This window comes from Corythoichthys intestinalis, chromosome 12, assembly GCF_030265065.1.
Source record: "Corythoichthys intestinalis isolate RoL2023-P3 chromosome 12, ASM3026506v1, whole genome shotgun sequence".
Taxonomy (NCBI): Eukaryota; Metazoa; Chordata; class Actinopteri; order Syngnathiformes; family Syngnathidae; genus Corythoichthys; species Corythoichthys intestinalis.
In genome coordinates, this window is record NC_080406.1 from 17,553,431 (window position 1) to 17,580,955 (window position 27,525).

General features: G+C 39.6%; 1 protein-coding gene and 1 long non-coding RNA gene across 4 annotated transcripts in view; one reads left to right on the forward strand and one right to left on the reverse strand.

Annotated features, from left to right (window-relative positions):
• LOC130927228 (gap junction alpha-5 protein-like) overlaps positions 1–27,321 on the forward strand; it is a 35,222-nt gene extending 7,901 nt beyond the window's left edge. For 2 of the 3 annotated variants that reach the window (XM_057852907.1, XM_057852908.1), the window contains exon 2: positions 25,158–27,321. In XM_057852907.1, the coding sequence (XP_057708890.1) occupies positions 25,185–26,144 (960 nt within the window). In that variant the 5' untranslated portion in view covers positions 25,158–25,184 and the 3' untranslated portion in view covers positions 26,145–27,321. Of the gene's footprint in view, positions 1–17,140; positions 17,217–25,157 lie in introns of those variants that run through there. The other variant, XM_057852905.1, reaches the window with a different exon arrangement.
• The window catches only part of LOC130927229 (uncharacterized), an 88,037-nt gene that overhangs the window by 56,264 nt on the left and 4,248 nt on the right, over positions 1–27,525 (reverse strand). The window lies entirely within an intron of this gene.

The following is a 27,525-nucleotide window of genomic DNA, read 5'->3' on the forward strand; positions in this document are numbered from 1 at the left end:
ATAATAATTAAAAAATATATAATTATATTATACATACATTAATTATTTTACTAACTAAAACTGCACGTTGATAAGACGCACATAAAGGCAACTTCCATTAAAAAAAAAATCGTTAGAAAGTTGTATGGACTTACAATCCGCTTGCTTGTTTCTTATTTTCTTCGAAAATTACACTTGGGTGACGGCGCTTCAAGTGTTCGTTCATAGCCGACGTGCTACCGTGGTATGCGAGCTCAGCTCAGCAAAGTGGCACCCTCCATATTTTCCTTGAAATAATTTCAGGCTCTTGCTATTCTGGTCCGCTTTTTTGGCTTTATGCCGCTTTCACGTGTTACCAATTCTGCCCTTTTTGGTAATTGGTGGTGTTTTCAACTCCTCGCCATAGTGAGGAGTGAACCGGCGATTCACGTGGCTCGTTGTCGTCGGTTCGTCCGATTTCCTCCTCAGGAAGGCGGCGGCGTGCATAAAAACACCAAGAGGCGTCGGATGGCTCTTTATGGATACTTTTATTGACCAAAACAAAAACGTGGGGGATGCAGCCACTCAACTCGGCGCTACCCGCGCACTTTTCCAACTCACCGATCTCGCTCCCTCTCTCTCTCTTGCCAGTTTTCTTCCTCTTTGTTCAATCTGACAACGCCGGTCACATTGAAATAACAGTGGCCCCCTTGGGGGTGCGAGTAACAACCGCTTGTATCGCGAGCGCTCGCCATTCTAAACTTTATCCGCATGTAATTTTTTTTTTTACGCGTCATTACCCGTCGACGGTATGTTTTGCCCGTCGACGCATTTACGTCATCGATGACGTCGACTAGTCGGGACAGCTCTAGTCATGTGATTACTGTTGTGACATCTTAATGGGGGAACTGGTAGAGCTACTGTTGGCATCGCTGTAAAAAAAAAAAAAAATCTCTATTTATGTAGAGAATAAAGAGGAAAAATGTATTGATTACTGTAGCCCAAAGAATCTGAGTAAGAGTGGTTTTCCTTTTCACAAATCTACTCAAATAAAAAGTATGGCTTGGTAAAACTACTCTTACAACAACAAAATCAAATGAACAACCACCAATTAGCAAGTGGTGAGGATCATCTTTTCCAAAGCATGTGAAGGCAGCGTAACATACTCTGCTTCCTTGTTAGAAATCATGGGAAATTCAAAAGAAATCGCCCAGAAAGTTAGAGGATTGTGGAGGTCTGGCTCGTCCTTGGTTGCAATTTCCAGATGGTTGAAGGCGAAGGAAATGCTATTGAATACTAAGGAAATGTAAAATTGACCCCCAGGAAAGTAATATAAAATTCTTTAAGTTATTCTCTTTCACATTATTTTGGTGTTCAATAAAATTAAATAATTGTTGTAATCCTGACTCACCTGAAACAGGATAGGTTTATTATTATTTGACTTTATTCTTATATCTTTTTATAAACAATTCATGTTCCTCTGTTACCGTCAATGGCAGCCAGTGAATTAAGTCTTTAATTGGGTCTAGAAAGTTCAAGGATGGCCAGATTTAGTGTATAATTACGAGATCATATGGTGTGTCGAAATAATAAAATGACACGATTTGCGTCACATTTTCCATGCACGATGATGTTGCCTCGCTAAAGGAATATTCTGATTTATTTACAACTCTGTCCCACATCTAAACAGTTCATTCCAAGCAAACCATATTACGACTTCAACTTGAATATTAGCCACTGATTAACGTAGATCCATTTGGCCGATACCTCCATGTCACCAAATAAGGCCCAACGCGAGCACCTCAGATCCGCCGTACGCAGCGAACCAATATCTCATCAGGAGATTGTTGCACTGTACAGTAATGGCGGCCATTTAAGGAAACGGGCCAGCGCTGCTGCGACTGATATATGGACGCAATGCCAACAGGTGATTCAGTGCACTGGACTTGCTTTAAGTGACGGACGGCGCCACCGGCAGCTCAAGTTAAACACACTTGTCCCGGACGAGCGTTTTGGCAACGGGGGCTGAAATATGTTCACCACCCCTGAGGCTGAGCTGCTAGATAAACAGCTGCGGAGCGAGTGCACGCTGCCATTCACCCCCGGCACGCGTCAAAGGCGAATAATAGGCGGCGGAAACGCAGTTAGGACTCAAGTTTACTCATAGAACAAATCCATTTTCCACAGTAAAATGAAATGAAATGCTTATTAGTTATTAGCTGTTCGAACTGTAAACGCATTTAGAGTTGAAAAAAAGTGCAACATTGTATAAAACGGGTGGGCAAACCAGTCCTCGAGGGGTCGCAGTGGGTTCTGGTCTTTGTTCCAAATGACCCAGTTTCACAAATGAGTAAGGGCGTAGTTTTGGTCTCAATATTTGATGGGACTATATAACAGCATAACCTGCATGCAGAGGCGTCGCGTCCCATTAGGCAAACCAGGCAATTGCCTAGGCCCCCCAGGCAGCAGGGGCCCCCAGAGGGCCAACAGATTTAGCGCACGCAGCTTTACTGCCAGTGAAAGCTTTGTGTCTGAGTTCCATGATGGGGCCCCTTCAATCGCTCTACACCCCCCCCCCCCCCCCCCACGTGACTCAGAGTGAGAGTGAGCGGCAATTTGGCTTTTTTTTCAATTGGCGTATATCCAAATTGAAGAGAAGTTATTCTTCTGAAAGCGACAAAAGAAGAAAAAAAAAAGCAGAAGAGGAGAAAAGGAAGCAAAACAGTGGTGGGTGTATGATGTTACTGTAGTTTTATGTCCTAATGTAGTAGAAGCCGGGCACTTTGAGTGTCCTAAAAAGCGCTCTATGAGATCGAGGCGTTATTATACTTTTATTAAACATGCTATTGCTCCAAGTCCAACTGTCCCCCTTACTTGCACACGCTCGAAGGGCCCCATGTTGCTTGTCGCCTGGGGCCCCCGGAGACCCTTGCTACGTCTCCGCCTGCATGTACACTTTTTGCAGGGTAAGACCAAACAGATGGGGTGAATGGGGGTCAGGGCTGCATTTCTCACAAATATGAACCTAATTAATTGATGGGCTAAATGATCAATGCAAAAATAAATCTGTATTGACTTCTAACTTTCACACTGCAAATTTATAAGGTCTTAATCTGATTTTTCTTGAATCTAGTTGAATAATTTCCTCCATACCGTTTTGAGTGTTGAAGACCAACAGATTGATACAGTGGGGCAAATAAGTATTTAGTCAACCACCAATTGAGCAAGTTCTCCTACTTGAAAAGATTAGCGAGGCCTGTAATTGTCAACATGGGTAAACCTCAACCATGAGAGACAGAATGTGAGGGAAAAAAACCCAAAAAATAACATTGTTTGATTTTTAAAGAATTTATTTCCAAATTAGAGTAGAAAATAAGTATTTGGTCACCTACAAACAAGCAAGATTTCTGGCTGTCAAAGAGGTCTAACGTCTTCTAATGAGGTCTAACGAGGCTCCACTCGTTACCTTTATTAATGGCACCTGTTTTAACTCATTATTAAGGGTGTAACGGTACATGTAATAGTACTGAACCGTTTCGGTACCTGGTAGTCGGTTCGGAACGGACGCGTACTGAACGAGTTTCTGACGTATTATAACTAGGGCTGTCAAAATTAGCGCGTTAACGAGCACTAATTAATTTTTTAAATTAATCCCGTTAAAATATTTGAAGCAATTAACGCACAAATGCCCCGCTCAAAAAGATTAAAATGACAGCACAGTGAAAGGTGTACTTGTTGTGTTTTTCGGAGTTTTGCCGCCCTCTGCTGGCACTTGGGTGCGACTGATTTTATAGGCTTCAGCACCCATGAGCATTGTGCAAGTAATTATTGACATCAACAATGGCGGGCTACTAGTTTATTTTTTGATTGAAAATTTTAAAAATTGTATTAAAAACGAAAACATGAAGAGGGGTTTTACTATAAAAATTCTTTAACTTGTACTAACATTTATCTTTTAAGAACTACAAGTCTTTCTATCCATGGATCGCTTTAACAGAATGTTAATAATGGTAATACCATCTTGTTGATTTATTGTTATAATAAACAAATACAGTACTTATGTACCGTATGTTGAATGTATATATCCATCTTGTGTCTTATCTTTCCATTCCAACAATAATTTACAGAAAAATATGGCATATTTTATAGATGGTTTGAATTGCGATTAATTACGATTAATTAATTTTTAAGCTGTAATTAACTCGATTAAAAATTTTAATCGTTTGACACCCCTAAATATTACCCTTACTTTTCGAAGCTGTGAGTCGATCGGCTTAGAGTTTCTTTGTGTTGATTATATTTACTCCGTCTTTTCTACTATAATGAGGACCAACACGGTAGGACAGTCCAGAAACGTCAACGGCGCGACAACGTGGCTGCCGCAAGAACGCAGTGAAACGCGGGCGTTAGAATCAATCAGCCAATGCACACCAGTCGCAGTGCGGTCGCGTGTTAGATACGTCCCAGAAGCGGCTCAACGCAACGCACGCGAAAAGAACGGCAGAGTTTATTATTTGACGCGAGACGAGTAATGACACGGCCCTCCTGCGTCAATACTACTAGCTAGCAGATTGGTGTTCTGTCACTCACAACACAAGTCACTCGTGTAAAAGCGCGGTGGAACCGGTCGATTTTCAAACTAATATGCAGTCGTAACCTACTTTTTGAGTCCATTAGATCTCTTGAGTGGTAGATCGGGCACAGTTGACTTGTCTTTGTTGATTTACGGCTGTCTTTTCTGCAATAATAATAACCAACACGGCCCCGTGTTCAATACAAAATGCTCCTACCAAAACGAAATAAGTAGGAACAAATATTTATTACTGGACCGAAAAGGAACCGAACCGTGACCTCAAAACCGAGGTACGTACCGAACCGAGATTTTTGTGTACCTTATACCCCTCCTCATTATCGGTATAAAAGACACCTGTCCACAAACTCAGTCAGTCACACTCCAAACTCCACTACACTATGGCCAAGACCAAAGAGCTGTCGAAGGACACCAGAGACAAAATTGTAGACCTGTACCAGGCTGGGGCGTAAAACGGTCTCGATTCTCGGTTAAAAGCAAAAAAAAAACAAAAAAAAAACATGCAGTTAGCCTTTATTTTACGCAAATATGTCGAAGTACAATGCTAGTCTGTTAGTGAATGTAGCTAACGGCCGCCTGATGTAAACAGAGCTTTTCTGGTGAAAATTCTTGTGAATGAATACTTTAATTCCCGAACTTTTATAGATATGGACGTAAAACGGTCTCAATTCTTGGTTAAAAGCAAAAAAATAAAAATTGAAAAATGCTTAAATCTCCGAATTCTTTATAGATATGGACGTAAAACAGTCTCGATTCTTGGTTAAAAGCAAAAAAAACGTGCAGTTAGCCTTTATTTTACGTAAATATGTCGAAGTACAATGCTAGTCTGTTAGTGAATGTAGCTAGCGGCCGCCTGATGTGAACAGAGCTTTTCCGGTGAAAATTCTTGTGAATAAATACTTAAATTCCCGAATTCTTTATAGATATTGACGTAAAACAGTCTCGATTCTTGGTTAAAAGCAAAAAAAAAAAAAAAAGCTTAAATCTCCGAATTCTTTTTTGATATGGACATAAAACCGTCTCGATTCTTGGTTAAAAGCAAAAAAAACAAAAAAAACATGCAGTTAGCCTTTATTTAACATAAATATGTCGAAGTACAAAGCTAGTCTGTTAGTGAATGTAGCTAGCGGCCGCCTGATGTAAACAGAGCTTTTCCGGTGAAAATTCTTGTGAATAAATGCTTAAATCCTCGAATTCATTATAGACATGGACGTAAGTCGACAGTCTCGATTCTTGATTAAAAGAAAAAAAAAAAAAAAAAAAAGTGCAGTTAGCATTTATTTTACGTAAATATTGCGAACTATGATGCCAATGCAGTAGCGACTAATTTCTCCCATTGATTTGTGTTCACGACGTTTCAAAATGCATGCATGATACGAAAAATATATTACCTTGAATCCCCGAAAAAAATCACTCCTGAGACAGTCCTTCCTGTTTGTATGCGGTACAGCTTTCGACCTTTTTCAACAGAAATCCGACGTTAGATCGCTGCGTGCTTTTTTGTGAATAGCTCCTCTTCATGTTGGCGTTTTTTTTGCTTTAACCAAGAATCGAGACTGTTTGAATGCGAGGCGCCATGAATGATCGATCTAACCCGTCAATACATAATGACGTCTAATAAAAAGCAGCCCTCGTTTCCCTGCAGCCAAAGGAGTTAAATATTTACCGTATTGGCCCAAATATAAGACGGCCCTGATTATAAGACGACCACCTCTTTTTCAAGACTCAAGTTTGAAAAAAGACTTTTTGAACACCAAATTAATTTTATACAGAAAATAATTACAGTACATCTGAAACAAATGATTATAACAATATATTTGAGAGAAAAAGCATGTTATTTTGCCTCATACAAATCTTAATATCTGAACATTTAAATATGTAAACTAAAGTACAATCACATTCGTAAATGAATGGCTTCTGGTTTTTGAAATGTAAATAAACCTATCTATTGTGATAAAACAACAAAATTGCAATAACTGCATTAACCATCTAAGTGAAGTCTAACTGTAACTAGTCTTGAAACAAATCTGAATAAGGAAAAACATTGCAATAAAATAATGCAAACTGGTTAAATTTGAGAGTAGCTGAGATCTGTCATGACAGAACATCGCTTCAATGATATATGGCGCCATCTAGCGTCGTGAATGGGTATAACGTCTAGACCGCGAATATAAGACGATTCCCTCTTTTTCAGTCTTATTTCAATCCAAAAAACACTGTTATATTCGAGCCAATACAGTATATATATTAGCCAGCATAAAGGAAACCATACAGTGCCTTGCAAAAGTATTCGGCCCCCTTGAATCTTGCAACCTTTCGCCACATTTCAGGCTTCAAACATAAAGATATGAATTTTTTTTTTTTTTGTCAAGAATCAACAACAAGTGGGACACAATCGTGAAGTGGAACAACATTTATTGGATAATTTAAACTTTTTGAACAAATAAAAAACTGAAAAGTGGGGCATGCAATATTATTCGGCCCCTTTACTTTCAGTGCAGCAAACTCACTCCAGAAGTTCAGTGAGGATCTCTGAATGATCCAATGTTGTCCTAAATGACCGATGATGATAAATAGAATCCACCTGTGTGTAATCAAGTCTCCGTATAAATGCACCTGCTCTGTGATAGTCTCAGGGTTCTGTTTAAAGTGCAGAGAGCATTATGAAAACCAAGGAACACACCAGGCAGGTCCGAGATACTGTTGTGGAGAAGTTTAAAGCCGGATTTGGATGCAAAAAGATTTCCCAAGCTTTAAACATCTCAAGGAGCACTGTGCAAGCCATCATATTGAAATGGAAGGAGCATCAGACCACTGCAAATCTACCAAGACCCGGCCGTCCTTCCAAACTTTCTTCTCAAACAAGGAGAAAACTGATCAGAGATGCAGCCAAGAGGCCCATGATCACTCTGGATGAACTGCAGAGATCTACAGCTGAGGTGGGAGAGTCTGTCCATCGGACAACAATCAGTCGTACACTGCACAAATCTGGCCTTTATGGAAGAGTGGCAAGAAGAATGCCATTTCTCAAAGATATCCATAAAAAGTCTCGTTTAAAGTTTGCCACAAGCCACCTGGGAGACACACCAAACATGTGGAAGAAGGAGCTCTGGTCAGATGAAACCAAAATTGAACTTTTTGGCCACAATGCAAAACGATATGTTTGGCGTAAAAGCAACACAGCTCATCACCCTGAACACACCATCCCCACTGTCAAACATGGTGGTGGCAGCATCATGGTTTGGGCCTGCTTTTCTTCAGCAGGGACAGGGAAGATGGTTAAAATTGATGGGAAGATGGATGCAGCCAAATACAGGAACATTCTGGAAGAAAACCTGTTGGTATCTGCACAAGACCTGAGACTGGGACGGAGATTTATCTTCCAACATGACAATGATCCAAAACATAAAGCCAAATCTACAATGGAATGGTTAAAAAATAAACGTATCCAGGTGTTAGAATGGCCAAGTCAAAGTCCAGACCTGAATCCAATCGAGAATCTGTGGAAAGAGCTGAAGACTGCTGTTCACAAACACTCTCCATCCAACCTCACTGAGCTCGAGCTGTTTTGCAAGGAAGAATGGGCAAGAATGTCAGTCTCTCGATGTGCAAAACTGATAGAAACATACCCCAAGCGACTTGCAGCTGTAATTGGAGCAAAAGGTGGCGCTACAAAGTATTAATGCAAGGGGGCCGAATAATATTGCACGCCCCACTTTTCAGTTTTTTATTTGTTAAAAAAGTTTAAATTATCCAATAAATTTTGTTCCACTTTACGATTGTGTCCCACTTGTTGCTGATTCTTGACAAAAAATTAAAATGTTATATCTTTATGTTTGAAGCCTGAAATGTAGTGAAAGGTTGCTAGGTTCAAGGGGGCCGAATACTTTTGCAAGGCACTGTAACTACTATGTAGCCCACGACAAACAGGAATTTGACGCCCCTGGCTTAGTCAAATATTAACTACAGATTTCCATCTAAGGTGGTGGCTTTTACCATCCACTTGGACAAAATGTCAAATAACCGATGAAATAAATGACTTTCTCACTTGTCGTGCAGCAGTCTAAATACTCAGTAATGTTACTTTAAACATGTCGCGTCAGAGGACCAGGAAATGTACACAACATTTAAGTTGCCATTGACAGCAATCAAATGATTGCTGCCAGCCCATCCTAGTCAAGATAGATTTGAACGTCTATCGCGAGCCAGTGGAAAATCACACGTTGTCTTGTCTCCTACTTAGTTCGTGGCACTTGAACGTGGCATTCGCGGCACCACCGGAGTGTATCAGTCGTCCATTAGGTCTCCATTAGGCTGCCAAGGCACTTTGTAAATAGACGTGACAGCGTTGACGATGAGCAGGCTCGTCCCCGGTGGGGCAATGAATCTGTGCTTATTATTAGAGTAGCCAGGCGGCATATTTTCAACCTTGTGTTTTTTGTTTTTCTTGAAATTTCAGGACTTTATTTGAAAAACTAAAAAAATGTCATTTCTGGAAAAATTGCATTGGGATGCTTTGCTCTCCAATGGGTCGCTCCATATTACTTTTGGAGGATTTTCAGGTCACTTTCTTGTTTACTCATTAGCTGCCAGTGACGGGATTAGACGTCCAAATCCATTTGGACCGGGAGGGGCGAATAAACATTCGTTCATTCGCATCTTTAGGTCCAAATGGACTGGACAGCTAGCGCCGTCAATGGCACTTAAAGATGAGCATTAACAGCCAGTTCTCCCAGGAAGTAACCTACTTAATTGTGGGTCACCTCTTGTTTTTTTGGGGTGATTTACAGTTCAGTAGGGCTGCAGCTATCGAATATTTTAGTAGTCGATTAATCGATCGACTAGTTAGTTTGAATAATCGAGTCATCGGATAAGGAACATGAAAAATTAGAATACCTGAGCTGAGCCTCAAACGGTATAATTTTTTTTTTTTTTGAATGAGGATCTATGTACAACAAAAGAACAATCAAACTTACATAGAAAAGTCCGCTAGCTTAAATGCTATAAAATGTTAAAAAAAAATTTACAATGTTCTTAACAAATGGTTCAGACACATATTCCCACAAAAAACGGCTAAATATACTTATAAACTAATTAATGAATGCATTAAAAAAACATTAGCTCAAACAAAACTTAGCTTACGTTGGTCTGAACAGGGAGCAGTTGGATTCAGCCATGTTAAAAGAGGCAGACCAGAGGGCAGTGTATCCACCCTAATCAATAAAACTAAATGCAAACACTTTAAAAATAAACCATTATAACGCAAGTAGGAGAACTTGCACAATTGGTGGTTGACTAAATACGTATTTGCCCCACTGTATATTATTCGTATGATTAGCTGATCTATAGCTATGCGCTACTATTCTATCGCTAAATTCTGTTTCATCTTTAGTCAAATATCTTCCATGTTCCCACTTCTGTTGTCATCTCTATGACAACAATGTGCTAATTGGCTGAGAGAGCCTGCATGTTTGCGCTGATTGGCTGAGAGAGCCTGCGTGCTGCTAACTAGAGTGGACGGACCGCAGCAGTGTGAAACAACAGTCGCACCCGGCACTTTGCAATCGGTTTGTTTACATTTACTTCCTATGGAACCCCAAAAGGGTCAAAATTAAATTATAAAACAACATTTTGAAGGAAATACCCTTTGATAGAAAACAGACAAGTTGTGTAATATAGCCCATCAATTGTAAAATAGGGTAATATTATTATGAGAAAGATTTTACATGATAAAAAGCGTTTTTTCACGAAGTTTTTTTTTTTATTATTGCATAATGCCTTTTTCCACAGTAGCCTTTATATTTCATAATGTCGTTTTTCAGCACAACGTGACTTTACAAGATAAAAAGAGTTTTCACAAAGACATTTTTTCATAATGTTTTTTCACAATGACCTTTTTTTCATAATTTTGTTTTTCAGCAAAGTCAAGCGTGTGCTGTCAATCAAATGCATAAGGCGGAGTCAGTTATGGAATTGTCTGAGGCGTGGAGTCTAGCTAGCTGTGCTAGCATTTTGTTGCCGCATTTTCAGAGTTACTTACAGAAGTTGCAAACTGGTTGGATAGTAATGAACGGCTTTCACCTCATCCTGAGCAAGGATTTCAGCAGCAGTGTGTTTTTCATTAGATGCTTTTTGAAAGTTCTCACAGTATCTCACAGTCAGTGTTGGGAACGTTACTTTAAAAAAGTAATTAGTTATAGTTACTCACTACTTCTTCCAAAAAGTAACTGAGTTAGTAACTGAATTACTCTATAGTAAAAGTAACTAGTTACCAGGGAAAGTAACTATTTCCGTTACTTTAAAAAGAAGTTGTTGTATGTCAAAGAATTTGAAATTTTCTGAGCAGTATTCGAGTCTGTTGAATAGAGAAGAACAGACAGGTAGTTGTGTTATAGAACCTTGTAATATTTATTGAACCTCACCAGCAACAGATTTATCCTACACTTGAAGTGCAACAAAAATAAACAGATTTGAATTGCTTACCACAGATGTCGACAAAAGCTTTGCCCCGGGACATAAATTACACTTTACATGCACGTTCTTTCCTTTAATTTCGACCAACTTGAAATAGTGTTTATATCTCCACCTCATAAAGGACAATTTTCCTCTGAATGCTCTGCCATCATATCCCTCTGCATCTGTTTTGCCACACGCGCTGTTCCGGTTTGTGTGTGAAAACACCGGCTCTGAAGTACGTGCGCTATTAGGCTCGAGCTTTTACATCACAGAATGGGGGATCACGTGAGATTTGACAACAACGCAGCCATATTGGAAGCAGGTCTGGCTCGTGGGACATTAAACTTTAACTTGCCAGTTCGATAAAGAGACAAACTCGTTACTAAGGCGAAGAACTGATATGTGATCAAACTTTAGGATGTGAACAATGTTGACCCTTACGAGCAAGCTGAAGACAAACGGAGTGAAGATGTCGACGGGCTTCCACAATTATGCGAAATGGACATTCTGATGTATTTATTGTTTGGTGTATGTTACTAAACTCATCAGCGATTCCGAAATTACAAATCGCTACAAAACTACGAACCGTTTTGGTGCAGATGGGTGCAGGACCTGCACATTATGACCGTATTAAACGGCAAATCCATCGTTCTTGCAAAGGTAGGCTATGTGAGTTTACTATTTTCATTGCCATGAACCTGAACGCACCCAAAGTCTTGGATGACATATAAACAGAGCAGAGTAGACTCACTATGGCTGGTAGTTTCTTCAATTTGTTCAAAGTAAGTAACGCACTGCTTTTGACCGTCAGTAACGGTAACGGCGTTGTAACGGCAGAAAAAATCATTAGTTAGATTACACCGTTACTGAAAAAAATAACGCCGTTATGTAACCGCGTTATTTATAATGGCGTTATTCCTAACACTGCTCACAGTTCATCGACGCTACCAAATGCTAGCCCAGCTAGCCAGACTCCACCATCGAGCCAACCACTTAGTTGACTCCACCTTACGTATTTGATTGACAGCACACGCTTCATTGTGCTGAAAAACGACATTGTGAAATAAAAAGGCCATTGCGGAAAAAGGCATTATGAAATAAAAACGTTTTATATCATCTTTTTTTGTAATAATAACAATTATTATTATTATTTTACAATTTAAGGGTCATATTACACAGTTTGTCTGTTATTGATCAAAATAGTGTTTATTTCAAAATGGTTTTATTCATTTAATTTTGACCCTTTTGGGGTTCCATAGCTTCCTGTACATTATGGGTGACTACCTGTTAATTTTGGGGCAATTTGGGGACATTTTTCGGTCAAAAATAATTATTACCAATTGTGATTTTTTTTGCAAGTCTGAGTCTGAAAATCAATAGGCGCGAATGTGCCATTGCAAATGAATGCAACCATTGAAAATGTGGAAGTTTTTGTCAAATTTTGACGAAAACTAGGTGATCACTTAACAAGGTGCAACAAAGTTAATTTTTTGATGCGTGAATGTTGTGAATTGAACAAAAACTGTGGAACAGTTCGCATTTTGAAAATTGTAATGGTTAATGTTCTGGTTATTGGAAATGAATGGACATGTTTTTCTGTCAGAAAAAAGTGTTTTTGGAATATGAATGCTAGGGGTAAAATAAAAAGGGAGCTTGCATCGCATTTATTTTTGGAACATTTGGGAGGTAAAACGGTGTGAATCGGCGAAATTGTGTAGCATGTAGAAAAAAATGGATTGTGGAAAAAAATTAATATGTAGGGAACATATAATCATCCCCACAAAGTATCTCAAAATGCCGGTATTGTTGGAAAGTTGCTGAAGAAAGGCCGGCGGTCGTTTGATAAGCAGGCGGCCGTTTCCACCACTTTAGACCTCCTGCCATTGTACCGCGTGGATCTCACTCCCTTCCTCAGATTGGGGACTTCTTTGTAATTCACTTCCAGTCGGGATCACAGCTTTACGCAAGCTTTGTGAATACAAAGGAAGCAAAAAAAAAAAAAAGGCTTAATGAGACAAGTCTTTTCTTGTTTGAAATGGGTGAAGAACTGTTTACTTTCCCTTGTGCTGTTTGTTATCACTGTGTGGCTGGCATGGGATCAATTTCCAATGAATTCAAACCTGAAATTCATTATCATAACTTGTTAATTTAAACAGGCCTGTTAACTCATTCACTGCCATCGACGGCAATAGACAACGGCGCTCACCATTTTGGCTGTGTTTCATGGTTCACAGCTTCAATCTTTGATTCTCGCTCAGTAGTTGTTGTCGCTTTTGAAAGCTTAGGTTTGAAAAAATTACGTACATCCATCGAGCCTCTTCTGTCCTCAGGTGTTTTTTTTAAATTATTTTTTGGGCCTGAGCAAAGCAAATAACCATCTCCAAGGTGCTAGTCACATTATCTGTTTGAAAAATAATCTCGACCCATTATAAAAATAACTTTTTTTTTGTTCAATTCATTCATTTTTGTTGTTTGCTTTATTGCTTTACAACTTTTATAGACAATATTTTACTGGCAAAGTATTAATTTTAAATTCATATACAGTGGTACCCCTACATACGAAGTTAATTCATTCCAGGACCTTGTTTGTAAGTCGAAATGGTCGTATGTCGAGCAGGATTTTCCCATAAGAATACATTATAATTCCATTAATTCATTCCAGAGCCTGAAAACCTAAAGCAACTGAAAGGCTACACTAAATCCTTAATGAATTATGCTGTAACTATTGCACATAGCAATTACACAGAGCAAAATAAATAATGAATAAAAATTGGAATAATATAATAATTATAGTAATAATGATACCAGTATTAATGTAATCCCCATGTTAGAATCATGTTCTAATGTGGCAGTCTGGCAGATGCGACTTGTGTGGTGTACCTGAATGTACCGCGTGGCTGACTTGACAAAGTAAGAGAGGACTTTTTACTTTCACTTTTCATGTTCAGCTGCGGCGGACATTTGGCATGTTGTGTTGCACAAGTTCTGAAATAAATGATTAAAAACCTGACGAAGCTGGCGATTTTTTGGCAATGTTACAACAATAATAATAGTCACCTTAACTTATAGAGACTGGCAAACTGAGGTCAGAGGAGGAACGTCGAGAACGTAGACATTCTACAGCCATATGTCCAGCCAGTTCACGGTCGCACACACCACCCTCATAATTTTCTATCATTTCCATCTTCATTTCATTGGTGAGCCTCACATTTTCCATTTTTTTCACCACAGGCACTAACATTCTTGGAACCCATGTTGATTTCTCTCAGAAGAAAATCCACCATGCGTCAGTCTTGCGGGAAAACAAAGACAAATGGCGAGTCAAATTTTACGTCAGATGACGAAACAATCGAATGTCGAGGTACCACTGTATTGGAAAGTCAATTACATGCAATGACATTTTCGGCCACCATGGAGGGCTATCCTCCCCCGCGACCCCCCTTTATCTTCGAGTCTGAATGATCGAATTAACAAGGAAGTGACTGCAAATTAACTCATTGCCTGCAATTGACATTTAAACTTGAAAAAGTCTGTGAAAGCTCATCTGATTGGACAGGCGTCTGATTCATTTTGACTGGGAGGGGCCGAATAGATTGGACGTCTTTCAATATCAATGGCAGCCAATTACCGTATTGGCCCGAATATAAGAAGGTGTTTTTTTGCATTGAAATAACACTGAAAAAGAGTGGGTTGTCTTATATTCGCAGTCTAGACATTATACCCACTCACGACGCTAGATGGCGCCAGATATCATTGAAGCGATGTTCTGTCATGACAGATCTCAGCTACTCTCCCCACTCACGACGCTAGATGGCGCCAGATATCATTGAAGCAATGTTTTGTCATCACAGATCTCAGCTACACTTTTTAGTTTAACCAGTTTGCATTATTTTATTGCAATGTTTTTCCTTATTCAGATTTGTTTCAAGACTACAGTTACAGTTAGACTTCACTTTGATGGTTAATGCAGTTATTGGAATTTTGTTGTTTTATCACAATAGATTGGTTTATTTATATTTCAAAAACCAGAAGCCATTCATTTACGAATGTGACTGCACTTTAGTTTACATATTTAAATGTTCAGATTAAAGATGTCCCGATCGATCGGGATGCCGATCGATCGGGTCCGATCACGTCATTTTCAAAGTATCGGAATCGGCAAAAAAATATCGGACATGCCTTTTTTTAATATATACATTTTTTTTATTTAAATCGTTTTCTAATTGTATTTAACATTACAGACAAAATGTCTTACACTCATCCAGAGTAGTTTTGGCTTGAAGTAGGGCTATCAAATTTATTGCGTTAACCGCGGTAATTTTTTTTTTTTTAATTCATCACGTTAAGTAATTAACGCATGCGCTGCACGACCCACTCACGCATTGTCGCGTTCAATCTATAAAGACGCCGTTTTACCTATAGATAGCGCTAAAAGGCAGCGTATAATGAGTAGAGAGAATTTTGACAGCCTTTGGAGCCTTTTTTATGTGGCTAAAGCCTTACAATACCTCTCTCAGCATTTAAAAATAACGTGGGAGGCAATGTTTGGAAGAAAGGTAGTAGTTGATCATTTTCTCAACACCATATGTTCTTTCCCAACGCAGAGAAGATATATCACTTGGTGTCCCTACGCACAGTCATGGTTGCACTTCCCATCATGCATTTGGGCAGAAGTTAAATGGCTGCAGTATCATTTACTGAAAGCTCAACAAATACACTAGATGGCAATATTTAGTCACAATATACAAAGTCACATTTATCCTTTAAGAATTACATAATATGTTACACTCATCCAGAGTCTTTAGTTTAGGCTTAAGGTAGGGTTATCAAATTTATCCTGATAACGGAGGTAATTAATTACGGAGGTAATTAATTTTTTAAAAAATGTATCACGCAAAAATATTTAACGCAATTAATGCATGCGCTGCACGACCCACTCACATATTGTCGCGCTCAATCTGTCATGGCGCCGTTTGACCTATATAGAGAGATAAAAGGCAACGTATAATGAGTAGAATGAATTTTGGCAGCCTTTGGAGTCTTTTTTTAATTGGCTAAAGCCTTACAATCCCTCTCCCTTCGGTTAGAAATATCATGGGAAGCAATGTGGGGAAGCACGGTAGCAATTGATCTTTTTCTTAACACCTTATTTTATTTCCCAACGCAGAGAAGATATATCAATTGGTAGCACTACGCACAGTCATGGTTCCACTTCCCATCATGCATTTGGGTATGGCTACAGTATCATTTACTGAAAGCTCAACAAATACACTAGATGGCAATATTTAGTCACAATATACAAAGTCACAAGTCTTTCTATCCGTGGATCCCTCTCACAGAAAGAATGTTAATAATGTAAATGCCATCTTGAGGATTTATTGTCATAATAAACAAATACAGTACTTATGCACTGTATGTTGAATGTATATTTTCGTCCGAGTTTTATTCATTTTTTTCTTAATGCATTGCCAAAATGTATATGATCGGCAAAAATTATCAGGAATGATTGGAATTGAATCGGGAGCAAAACAAAAGCAATTGGATCGGGAAATATCGGGATCGGCAGATACTCAAACTAAAACGATCGGGATCGGATCGGGAGCAAAAAAACATGATCGGAACAACCCTAGTTGAGATATTAACATTTGAATGAGGCAAAATAACATGCTTTTTCTCTCAAATATATTGTTATAATCATTTGTTTCGGATGTACTGTAATTATTTTCTGTATAAAAATTAATTCTGTGTTCAAAAAGTCTTTTTTTTCCAAACTTGACTCTGGAAAAAGAGGGGGTCGCCTTATAATCAGGGTCGTTTTATATTCGGGCCAATACGGTAGTTAACAAGCTGATAATATCTTTTAATATTTAAATGTCAATTGTGCGTTTCTAAACCCATTTGAATGATTAATGGCAAAAGAATGAACTCAACATGACAACTTTGTCCACCTAAAATGACAACTTCTCCATTTTTTTCCTGAATGAACCTTTTTGTGTGTCAATACAATGTGAGGCAGGAAACTTCTTGTCATATTTAATGGCGATAGCGTGGAGTGAGGGAGGGAGCTTGACCACACGGTCACGGTCATGTAGACCTTCTCTCTCTTGCTCACATAAGCAGTGTCAGCGCGCTCAGCCGCCTCCATCCGAGCCTTCTAGGGCCCAACATGGGAATACAAATGGAAAATCGGGGCTCGCCCAGAGGAGGAACGGTAAGCCGCTGTGTTTCTTCTAAACGTTACTTCCATTCTGATTAGTGCTGTGCGATATGAAAAAAAATCTCGTATCTCGATATAGAGACATTCTATATCATGGTATCGACATGCCACAATATAAAACATTTTTTATTATTTGGTGAAAATGATACAATTAAGACACCCCCACCCCAACTCACTTTATTTTTAATTAAAAAGCCACAAATGTTTAATGTAACAAGTACTGCTGCTACCTAAAACTATCCAGTGTGGACATAAATGTTGCACAAGTATACATATTTTTGCTCAAATGAAAAGATATCTTCTCATCAACTAATACTTGTTAATAGTGGTTTGGACTTTTAAGAGTGCTGTGTATTAAGCTAGCATAAAAAATGAAATTAGTATTGGTAACGGATTGAATTGTGTTATCTGTGTGCTGTGTGAATTAGGTACGTGCCGGTATGATATTCTGAAGGTATGATAACCTTGAGCCAAAATATCACAGTTTCACAGTATTGCAATTACAGCTCTATAATGTGTTATGATGAGATATCGGGTTTTTAAAATAAAAAAAAAAATATATATATATATATATATATATATATATATTTTCCATTGAACAGGATTTTTATTCTTCAAAATATACTAGCACATTTCAACGTAAGTATAATGTTAAGTTAAAATGGTAAAAACAAAACAAAATATTCTAAATAACATTAAAATAAATGCAGTGCTTTCGGTGAGCCTAAACCCTCAGCCGCAGCTCAACATTATTACCATCAGAACAAAAATAATTCAATTATTTTCCATAAGAATCATGGGTGTTTGGCTCGTATCATGTTTTCGTTATGCACACACGCTCTTTCTATACACAGACAGTCGCCAGAGAGAGAAAAACACCACGTTTTACCACCGCTAGACACACTAAACACGCTGGAGTTAACTCTCGTAGCTGGTGGGAAATGTTCTTGACAGTGTTTACTAACCTTTAATTTTGTATGAATGCGAAATCATATTGGAGGTATTGCCTCCTCGGCAGCTACCCTCCGCAAACATGTTTTACATGTCGGTTTGCCCTCCTCCTCTATGCCGCGGCCGTCTAACTTTTCTGTCGCCGAAGTATTCCCATACCACTGATTTTGTTTTCTTCGATGGGGACAAAACTTCAGGAGTTTCACCTCCTCCAGCCATCGTGTAGCACAGCTGACATACTGACACTGAGCAACAACCGGTGGGGGAGGTTTGAGCCTTGCAACTGCAAGCGAGGGCTTTCTCCATGCATTTATATATATATATATATATATATATATATAGCTAATGCCTTAGGGACGGTATGATGAAAAATTTATGCGCTTTTGAAACCTTGACGTTTTCATACCACGGTATATCTAGTAATCGGCGCATGTCTAGTGTGAATTATGTGTTGCTATTTTCAATTGTCTTGCATGCATTACTCACATACGATTGGCAGGGATATCCAATTTGCTAAACTGTTGTTTTTGGCAGCCTTTTAAAAAAATTTTTTAAGTCTTTTGGATGAAAATACGTATTAGTCTCAGTCATATTTTAGTCATTTAAAATGTGTTTGTCTTCGTCTAGTTTGTCGACAAAATCTCATACAAATTTCGTCTAGTTTTAGTCGAAACTTACCCGAAATGTTTTTGCCTGTAAAATTCAAAAATCAAGATTTCCAACGATTTCGAGTAAACATAGACAGACGAGACAACGCCAACTTGGTGATGATAATACACACTCAACAGGAAAAGCAGTACATTAGTTTCAATTAAATCCACCTAGAAGCCACAAACTGGATGTAAAAAAAGTAGGGCTGTCAAAATTATCGCGTTAACGGGCGCTAATTTTTTTGATTAATCACGTTAAAATATTTGACGCATTTAACGCACATGCCCCGCTCAAACAGATTAAAATGACAGCAAAGTGTCATTTCCACTTGTTACTTGTGTTTTTTGGTGTTTTTCCGCCCTCTGCTGGCGCTTGGGTGCGACTGATTTTAGGGGTTTCAGGCTTCAGCACCATAATTATTATTGACATCAACAATGGCGAGCTACTAGTTTATTTTTTGATTGAAAATTTTACAAAGTCTATTAAAACGAAAACATTAAGAGAGGTTTTAATATAAAATTTCTAGAACTTGTACTAACATTTATCTTTTAAGAACTACAAGTCTTTCTATCCATGGATCGCTTTAACAGAATGTTAATGTTAATGCCATCTTGTTGATTTATTGTTATAATAAACAAATACAGTACTTATGTACAGTATGTTCAATGTTTATATCCGTCTTGTGTCTTAGCTTTCCATTCCAACAATAATTTACAGAAAAATATGGCATATTATATAGATTGTTTGAATTGCGATTAATTACGATTAATTAATTTTTAAGCTGTGATTAACTCGATTAAAAATGTTAATAGTTTGACAGCCCTAAAAAAAGTTGTCAGAGCGTTATAGAGGATGCTCACTACGCTTAAGTTGATGCTAATGCTAACACAAATGCTATGCTAACACGAAGAGTCACGTTTAGTGTGTGATAATCATTCAGCACGTCGAATTTTTGTCTCGTCTCAGACAAAAACTGGTATTCATCTCATTATGTTCTAATCTACCAAGCAACGTTTTTAGCTCATCATCATCATGTCATCGTCATGAAAAATTTGTTCGTGACGAAATAGTTTCGTCATTGTTGACGAAAACAACATTGTTGCTAACTAGGGTTGTTCCGATCATGTTTTTTTGCTCCCGATCCGATCCCGATCGTTTTAGTTTGAGTATCTGCCGATCCCGATATTTCCCAATCCGATTGCTTTTTTTTTTTTTGCTCCCGATTCAATTCCAATCATTCCCGGTATTTTTTCCCGATCATATACATTTTGGCAATGCATTAAGAAAAAAATGAATAAAACTCGGACGAATATATTCATTCAACATACAGTACATAAGTACTGTATTTGTTTATTATGACAATAAATCCTCAAGATGGCATTTACATTATTAACATTCTTTCTGTGAGAGGGATCCACGGATAGAAAGACTTGTGACTTTGTATATTGTGACTAAACATTGCCATCTAGTGTATTTGTTGAGCTTTCAGTAAATGATACTGTAGCCATGCCCAAATGCATGATGGGAAGTGGAACCATGATTGTGCGTAGTGCTACCAATTGATATATCTTCTCTGCGTTGGGAAATAAAATAAGGTGTTAAGAAAAAGATCAATTGCTACCGTGCTTCCCCACATTGCTTCCCATGATATTTCTAACCGGAGGGAGAGAGATTGTAAGGCTTAAGCCAATTTAAAAAAGGCTCCAAAGGCTGCCAAAATTCATTCTACTCATTATACGCTGCCTTTTATCTCTCTATATAGGTAAAACGGTGCCATTACAGATTGAGCGCGACAATACGTGAGTGGGTCGTGCAGCGCATGCATTAATTGCGTTAAATATTTTTACGTGATACATTTTTTAAAAAATTAATTACCTCCGTTATCGGGATAAATTTGATAACCCTACCTTAAGCCTAAACTAAAGACTCTGGATGAGTGTAACATATTATGTCTGTAACGTTAAATACAATTAGAAAACGATTTAATTAAAAAAAATATATACTGTATATATTAAAAAAGGCATGGCCGATATTTTTTTCCCTATTCCAATACTTTGAAAATGACGTGATCGATCGGCTTCCCGATCGATCGGGTCATCCCTATTGCTAACTATTGATTCCTATTTTTCACCGCATCTGCTTTTTTGGCGTGTCCGTTCGTACTGACTTTGTCCATTGAGCCCGTTCAAGTATTATTCATGTGCACTAATTCGCAGTCTGACACGCCCTGAGCAAACTGACCCGCATGCGCAGAAGCACCAAAACAAATGACTATACATGCTGGCTGTACGTCATTCTCGGGTGGACATTTTTTTATTTCTAAAAAGAGGACACAAACAACAGATGTAAATAACCATCGTTTAGTCTCAAATCTATTCAAAGTTTATATGGATTGATAGAACGCATTCACACACTGTGCGTACATGACGCACACACATACGACCATTTTGCCCCAACTCGGCCATATAAGCAATATTGAAATATTACTAATTTGGCGCACAGAAAGAAAACCGAGCATTCTCAGACTGTGGTCAATCCCAACTTCAAGCTAGGGGCTAACGCTAATGCACAGCTCCATCGCTGCAGTCCTACCAGCCACTCTCACTTTTTGCGGAAGTAATTTTGCTGCATGAATTCCGAATTGGGAGACTTGAGAGTTCAGACCGCAGCCACATTAAGGAAAAATGTGGCCCAGATCAGATTTTAACCACATAGGAAAGTGACTTAGATTGGATATGAAATGGTCCACTTCAATGCGACTTGTCCCGTTCACACCCTCAAGTTAATGCCTCACTCCAGTCGTAAAACCACCAAAAAAAATCTGATTTGTGCATTAAGACGCTATCTGCAGGCCAAAATATGCATTGCAGGAACAGGTCTATTTGTGGCGACGATGACGATAAACATCTAAAATATTGAAAGTTTCATATCGTTTTGGCGAAATATAAATTGTAATATCGCACAGCACTAATTCTGATGTTTTCTTCAAGTTTGCCAAGTAGGGCAAAGTCTCTTATCTGAAGGCGCGTGTCAGAGGTTGATGGGGTCACTCTTAAAGCTGCCTTATAGGGTCATTGCGAGCTTAGCGGCGCCATGTTTGGCTCCGGACTTTCCTCTAACCGAGGTTGGAGTGGAAAAAGCGCTAACAGAGAGGTCCATGTAGGAGGATTTTGGAGAGGAAGCCGTGTTATTGGAGCGCACAGTTGCTGCTGCGGGCCACATCCGCATCGGCATCCACGTGCCATCCAAAGGACAAAGTCTTCTTCATTCGACCTGCCTGCCGGCTGCCTTTTTCCCACTCGTGTCGCTCACTCATGCACAGACGTGCCACAGATAGAAGGCATACGTTGGAACAAATAGTTGCGCGCTTTGTGAGCCATTCAAGAAGTTTCTTTCCCTCTCAGGGTGCTGACGGGAAGTCCGCAGGCCATCCTCATTGACTGCCATTGAGGGAGAGAGACGTTCAATTCATTTGAACTTGGAAGGCTGCAATGAATGAACGAAATTGTAAAGTTGTGACTAGCAAAATAATAACTTAAAAGATGAAGTGGGATGAAAACATGAAAAATGAGGGGAGACACTTTTGCTTGTTTTTAATTGAAGGATTTAAAAAAAAAAAAAAAAATCGGTAACAGTATTATCAATCGGGTTGGGCATCGAGCATTGATTGGATCCGGGACGAACACTCCGGTTCTCCTGGAACCGTTCGAATTTTTTTATTTCGATTCCAAGTTTCGATGCCTTAACCGCCGACCGGAAAAAAATAACTGCTGAACACCATGAAGAAGCAGCCACATTCCGGCCCTGAATATTATACCGGAACAGCATTCCGGCCCTGAATCTTAAACCGGAACTCCGTTCTGGCCCTGAATCTTATACCGGAACTGCGTTTCTGACCGTTCTGGCCAACTTTCACCCTTGACTCCTATGGAAAGAAACGTCATTATGTTCAAGTTCAAAGACTGATATTTATATACAAGTTAAAAATAGCCCTGTGAGAAATCCATAGCAAAGTTAACTGAAAGTTCATATAATTAAAAATAAAAAAATAATCGATAAGTTAAAAAATTTATATAAACTATGCAACTCTTTGACCCTGCCTATTAAAAAAAATCGAGAATCATTTGGAACCGGAATCGGAATGTGGAATAAGAATCGGAACCATTCAAATTCAAACGATGCCCAAACCTAATTATCAAATTACATTTTCTATCAATTTTACATGTTTTCTTGTTAGTTTAGATATACAGTGCCTTGCAAAAGTATTCGGCCCCCTTGAATCTTGCAACCTTTCACCACATTTCAGGCTTCAAACATAAAGATATGAAATTTAATTTTTTTGTCAAGAAACAACAACAAGTGGGACACAATTGTGAAGTGGAACAACATTTATTGGATAATTTAAACTTTTTGAACAAATAAAAAACTGAAAAGTGGGGCGTGCAATATTATTCGGCCCCTTTACTTTCATTGCAGCAAACTCACTCCAGAAGTTCAGTGAGGATCTCTGAATGATCCAATGTTGTCCTAAATGACCGATGATGATAAATAGAATCCACCTGTGTGTAATCAAGTCTCCGTATAAATGCACCTGCTCTGTGATAGTCTCAGGGTTCTGTTTAAAGTGCAGAGAGCATTATGAAAACCAAGGAACACACCAGGCAGGTCCGAGATACTGTTGTGGAGAAGTTTAAAGCCGGATTTGGATACAAAAAGATTTCCCAAGCTTTAAACATCTCAAGGAGCACTGTGCAAGCCATCATATTGAAATGGAAGGAGCATCAGACCACTGCAAATCTACCAAGACCCGGCCGTCCTTCCAAACTTTCTTCTCAAACAAGGAGAAAACTGATCAGAGATGCAGCCAAGAGGCCCATGATCACTCTGGATGAACTGCAGAGATCTACAGCTGAGGTGGGAGAGTCTGTCCATAGGACAACAATCAGTTGTACACTGCACAAATCTGGCCTTTATGGAAGAGTGGCAAGAAGAAAGCCATTTCTCAAAGATATCCATAAAAAGTCTCGTTTAAAGTTTGCCACAAGCCACCTGGGAGACACACCAAACATGTGGAAGAAGGTGCTCTGGTCAGATGAAACCAAAATTGAACTTTTTGGCCACAATGCAAAACGATATGTTTGGCGTAAAAGCAACACAGCTCATCACCCTGAACACACCATCCCCACTGTCAAACATGGTGGTGGCAGCATCATGGTTTGGGCCTCCTTTTCTTCAGCAGGGACAGGGAAGATGGTTAAAATTGACGGGAAGATGGATGCAGCCAAATACAGGAACATTCTGGAAGAAAACCTGTTGGTATCTGCACAAGACCTGAGACTGGGACGGAGATTTATCTTCCAACAGGACAATGATCCAAAACATAAAGCCAAATCTACAATGGAATGGTTCAAAAATAAACGTATCCAGGTGTTAGAATGGCCAAGTCAAACTCCAGACCTGAATCCAATCGAGAATCTGTGGAAAGAGCTGAAGACTGCTGTTCACAAACACTCTCCATCCAACCTCACTGAGCTCGAGCTGTTTTGCAAGGAAGAATGGGCAAGAATGTCAGTCTCTCGATGTGCAAAACTGATAGAAACATACCCCAAGCGACTTGCAGCTGTAATTGGAGCAAAAGGTGGCGCTACAAAGTATTAATGCAAGGGGGCCGAATAATATTGCACGCCCCACTTTTCAGTTTTTTATTTGTTAAAAAAGTTTAAATTATCCAATAAATTTTGTTCCACTTCACGATTGTGTCCGACTTGTTGTTGATTCTTGACAAAAAATTAAAATTTTATATCTTTATGTTTGAAGCCTGAAATGTGGCGAAAGGTTGCAAGGTTCAAGGGGGCCGAATACTTTTGCAAGGCACTGTATTTACGGTGTTTCGCTGCTAACCCACCAATTTGAAATGGATTGGACATCTATCGCTCCAGTGGGATGAGTTGAAGTCCAGCATACTCAAAATGTAGTGCTCAAACTACTTAAATTGCATTCCAGTTCATTTAAAATGTTGAGTTACAAAAAAAAAAACAGGTTATTGTTAAGTTTTCTATCAAAATTTGAAAAATCCAGTGTTTGACTTGGAATTTCAAGTACGCCCGACTTTTTTTTTTCCCCTCGGCGCCTAGTTTTATGTTCCGATACACATTTACAGCTACAGTAACATGTTCAGCCTAGAGTAATATAAAATGACCGTGATTTAGTATACATATCACAAAAATAATCGATTATCAAAATAATGCTTTATGGCAAGCCTATCTTGAGGTGGCCATTTTGAAGGCCCGTGGTTCCTCAAACACTTTCCCTGCTTCTCATCTCGCCCATCAGGCGGCGGTTGGTCGTCGTTGAGCCGCGATGGGCGACTGGAGCCTGCTGGGGAACGTCCTGGAGGAAGTCCAGGAGCACTCCACGTCGGTAGGCAAGGTGTGGCTGACGGTTCTCTTCATCTTCCGCATCTTGGTCCTGGGCACGGCGGCCGAGTCGTCGTGGGGTGACGAGCAGAGCGACTTCCTGTGCGACACGCAGCAGCCCGGCTGTACCAACGTTTGCTACGACCGCGCCTTCCCCATCGCTCACATTCGTTACTGGGTGCTGCAGATCGTCTTCGTCTCCACACCGTCCCTTATCTACATGGGTCACGCCGTGCACACCGTGCGAAGCGAGGAGAAGCGACGGCGCCGGCTTGAGGAGGAGCACCAGGATGGATCAGAGGTTGAGAAGGAGCGCCTACGAGAGAGTGAGGCCCGTCCGCGCCTGCGAGGTCCACTCCTGCACACGTACGTCCTCAGCATCCTCATCCGCACCGCCATGGAGGTCATCTTCATTGCCGTGCAGTACATGATCTATGGAGTCTTCCTCAAGGCGCTCTACCTGTGCACGGCCGCTCCCTGCCCCAACCCGGTCAACTGCTACATGTCGCGGCCTACCGAAAAGAATATTTTCATCGTTTTTATGCTAGCGGTAGCCGCCGTATCGCTAGTGCTGTCTGTGTTGGAGCTTTACTACTTGGGTTGGAAGAGCCTAAGGGCGTGCGTACGACAGAGGGCCTCCGTTAAAGGACTGCCAAACCCGGACGAGCCCCCAAATCCCCCCCCACTAGCACCGCCTCCTGACTTCAGCCGCTGTGTGGCCCCCGTTCCCTTCAGCGACCGCGTGGCACTGCAGCAGAACTCGGCCAATATGGCGGCCGAGCGCCACCGCAGCGACCTGGAGGACGACGAAGATTTCTTGCGCAGGTACGACCAGGACAACCGACGGCTGAGCAAGTACAGCGGAAGCAGCGGGCGGGGCCGACCGAATGACCTGGCCATTTAAGCGAACCGCCTTTGAATGCAACACGAACAAATAGAGACGCCTGAATATTGCACTTCACAGAATTTTAACGCATTTGGTTCATTAAATGTGTTTTGACATCCATTGACAGTGATAGACCTCCAATCTATTTGGACTGCAGGGCCATTGACGGCGATAGACGTCCAAACCGAACGGGAAAGGTTAGCAGGCTGACTAATTCACATTCAGCTCTCCCTGTTCAAATGGGTTGGATGTCTGTCGTAATCAATTGCACTAAATGGGTGAGTAAAGAGAATTTTTATAGAAAACACAATCAAAATGGCTGAAAACTTTTCACAATTCTAAACATTTCCAGATGTCCTTAAAACATGTCTGAATTATGAAAAACATCAGTCTGGGTTCCCCTCTGAAAACCTGCAAAGCCTTTTTATATTTTCTTTTGCATCTTTGCAGTTTTAGTCTGGTGGCCCGCCAGGCTTGTAAAGCACTGAGGAAAACCTTGATGGATTATATACCCTGATTAGCGTTGTTGTCGTTTCATTTTGCACTAATGGATGGACCACCACACGAAATACATAATTGCTGTATTTGTATACCACATAAAACATTCAAAAGTCCTCCAAAATGTCCCGTTAAAGAGACGGACTACACTTTCTATCAACAACATTTTTCATGTCTATTGTCATTATCGCCACTAATAGACCATGTTCCCGAAACGCACATTTTGGCCAGCATTTTTTTTTTTTTTTGCGCAGTGACTTGCTATCTTGAAGTAATTCCATATGCTATAGTAGTACCACCAATTGGCCTCAAGAAATCCCTATCAACTGAAAGTGACTGTGTCAACCGTAAGTGAGTAATGCATTCAAGACAATTGAAATTAGCAACACAAAAACACAATTTGTTCCAATACCAATATTAACTGGTTAATAATTAGGGTTGTTCCGATCATGTTTTTTTGCTTCCGATCCGATCCCGATCGTTTTAGTTTGAGTATCTGCCGATCCCGATATTTCCCGATCCACTTTTTTTTGCTCCCGATTCAATTCCAGTCATTCCCGAAAAATGTTCCCGATCATACACATTTTGGCAATGCATTAAGAAAAAAATGAATAAAACTCGGACGAATATACAGTGGGGAGAACAAGTATTTGATACACTGCCGATTTTGCTGGTTTTCCCACTTGCAAAGCATGTAGAGGTCTGTAATTTGTATCATAAGTTCTCTTCAACTGTGAGGGACGGAATCTAATACCAAAAAAAAAAAAAAAAAAAAAAACAGAAAATCACGTTGTATGATTTTTAAATAATAAATTTGCATTTAATTGCATGAAATAAGTATTTGATACATCACAAAAATCAAACTTAATATTTGGTACAGAAACCTTTGTTTGCTATTACA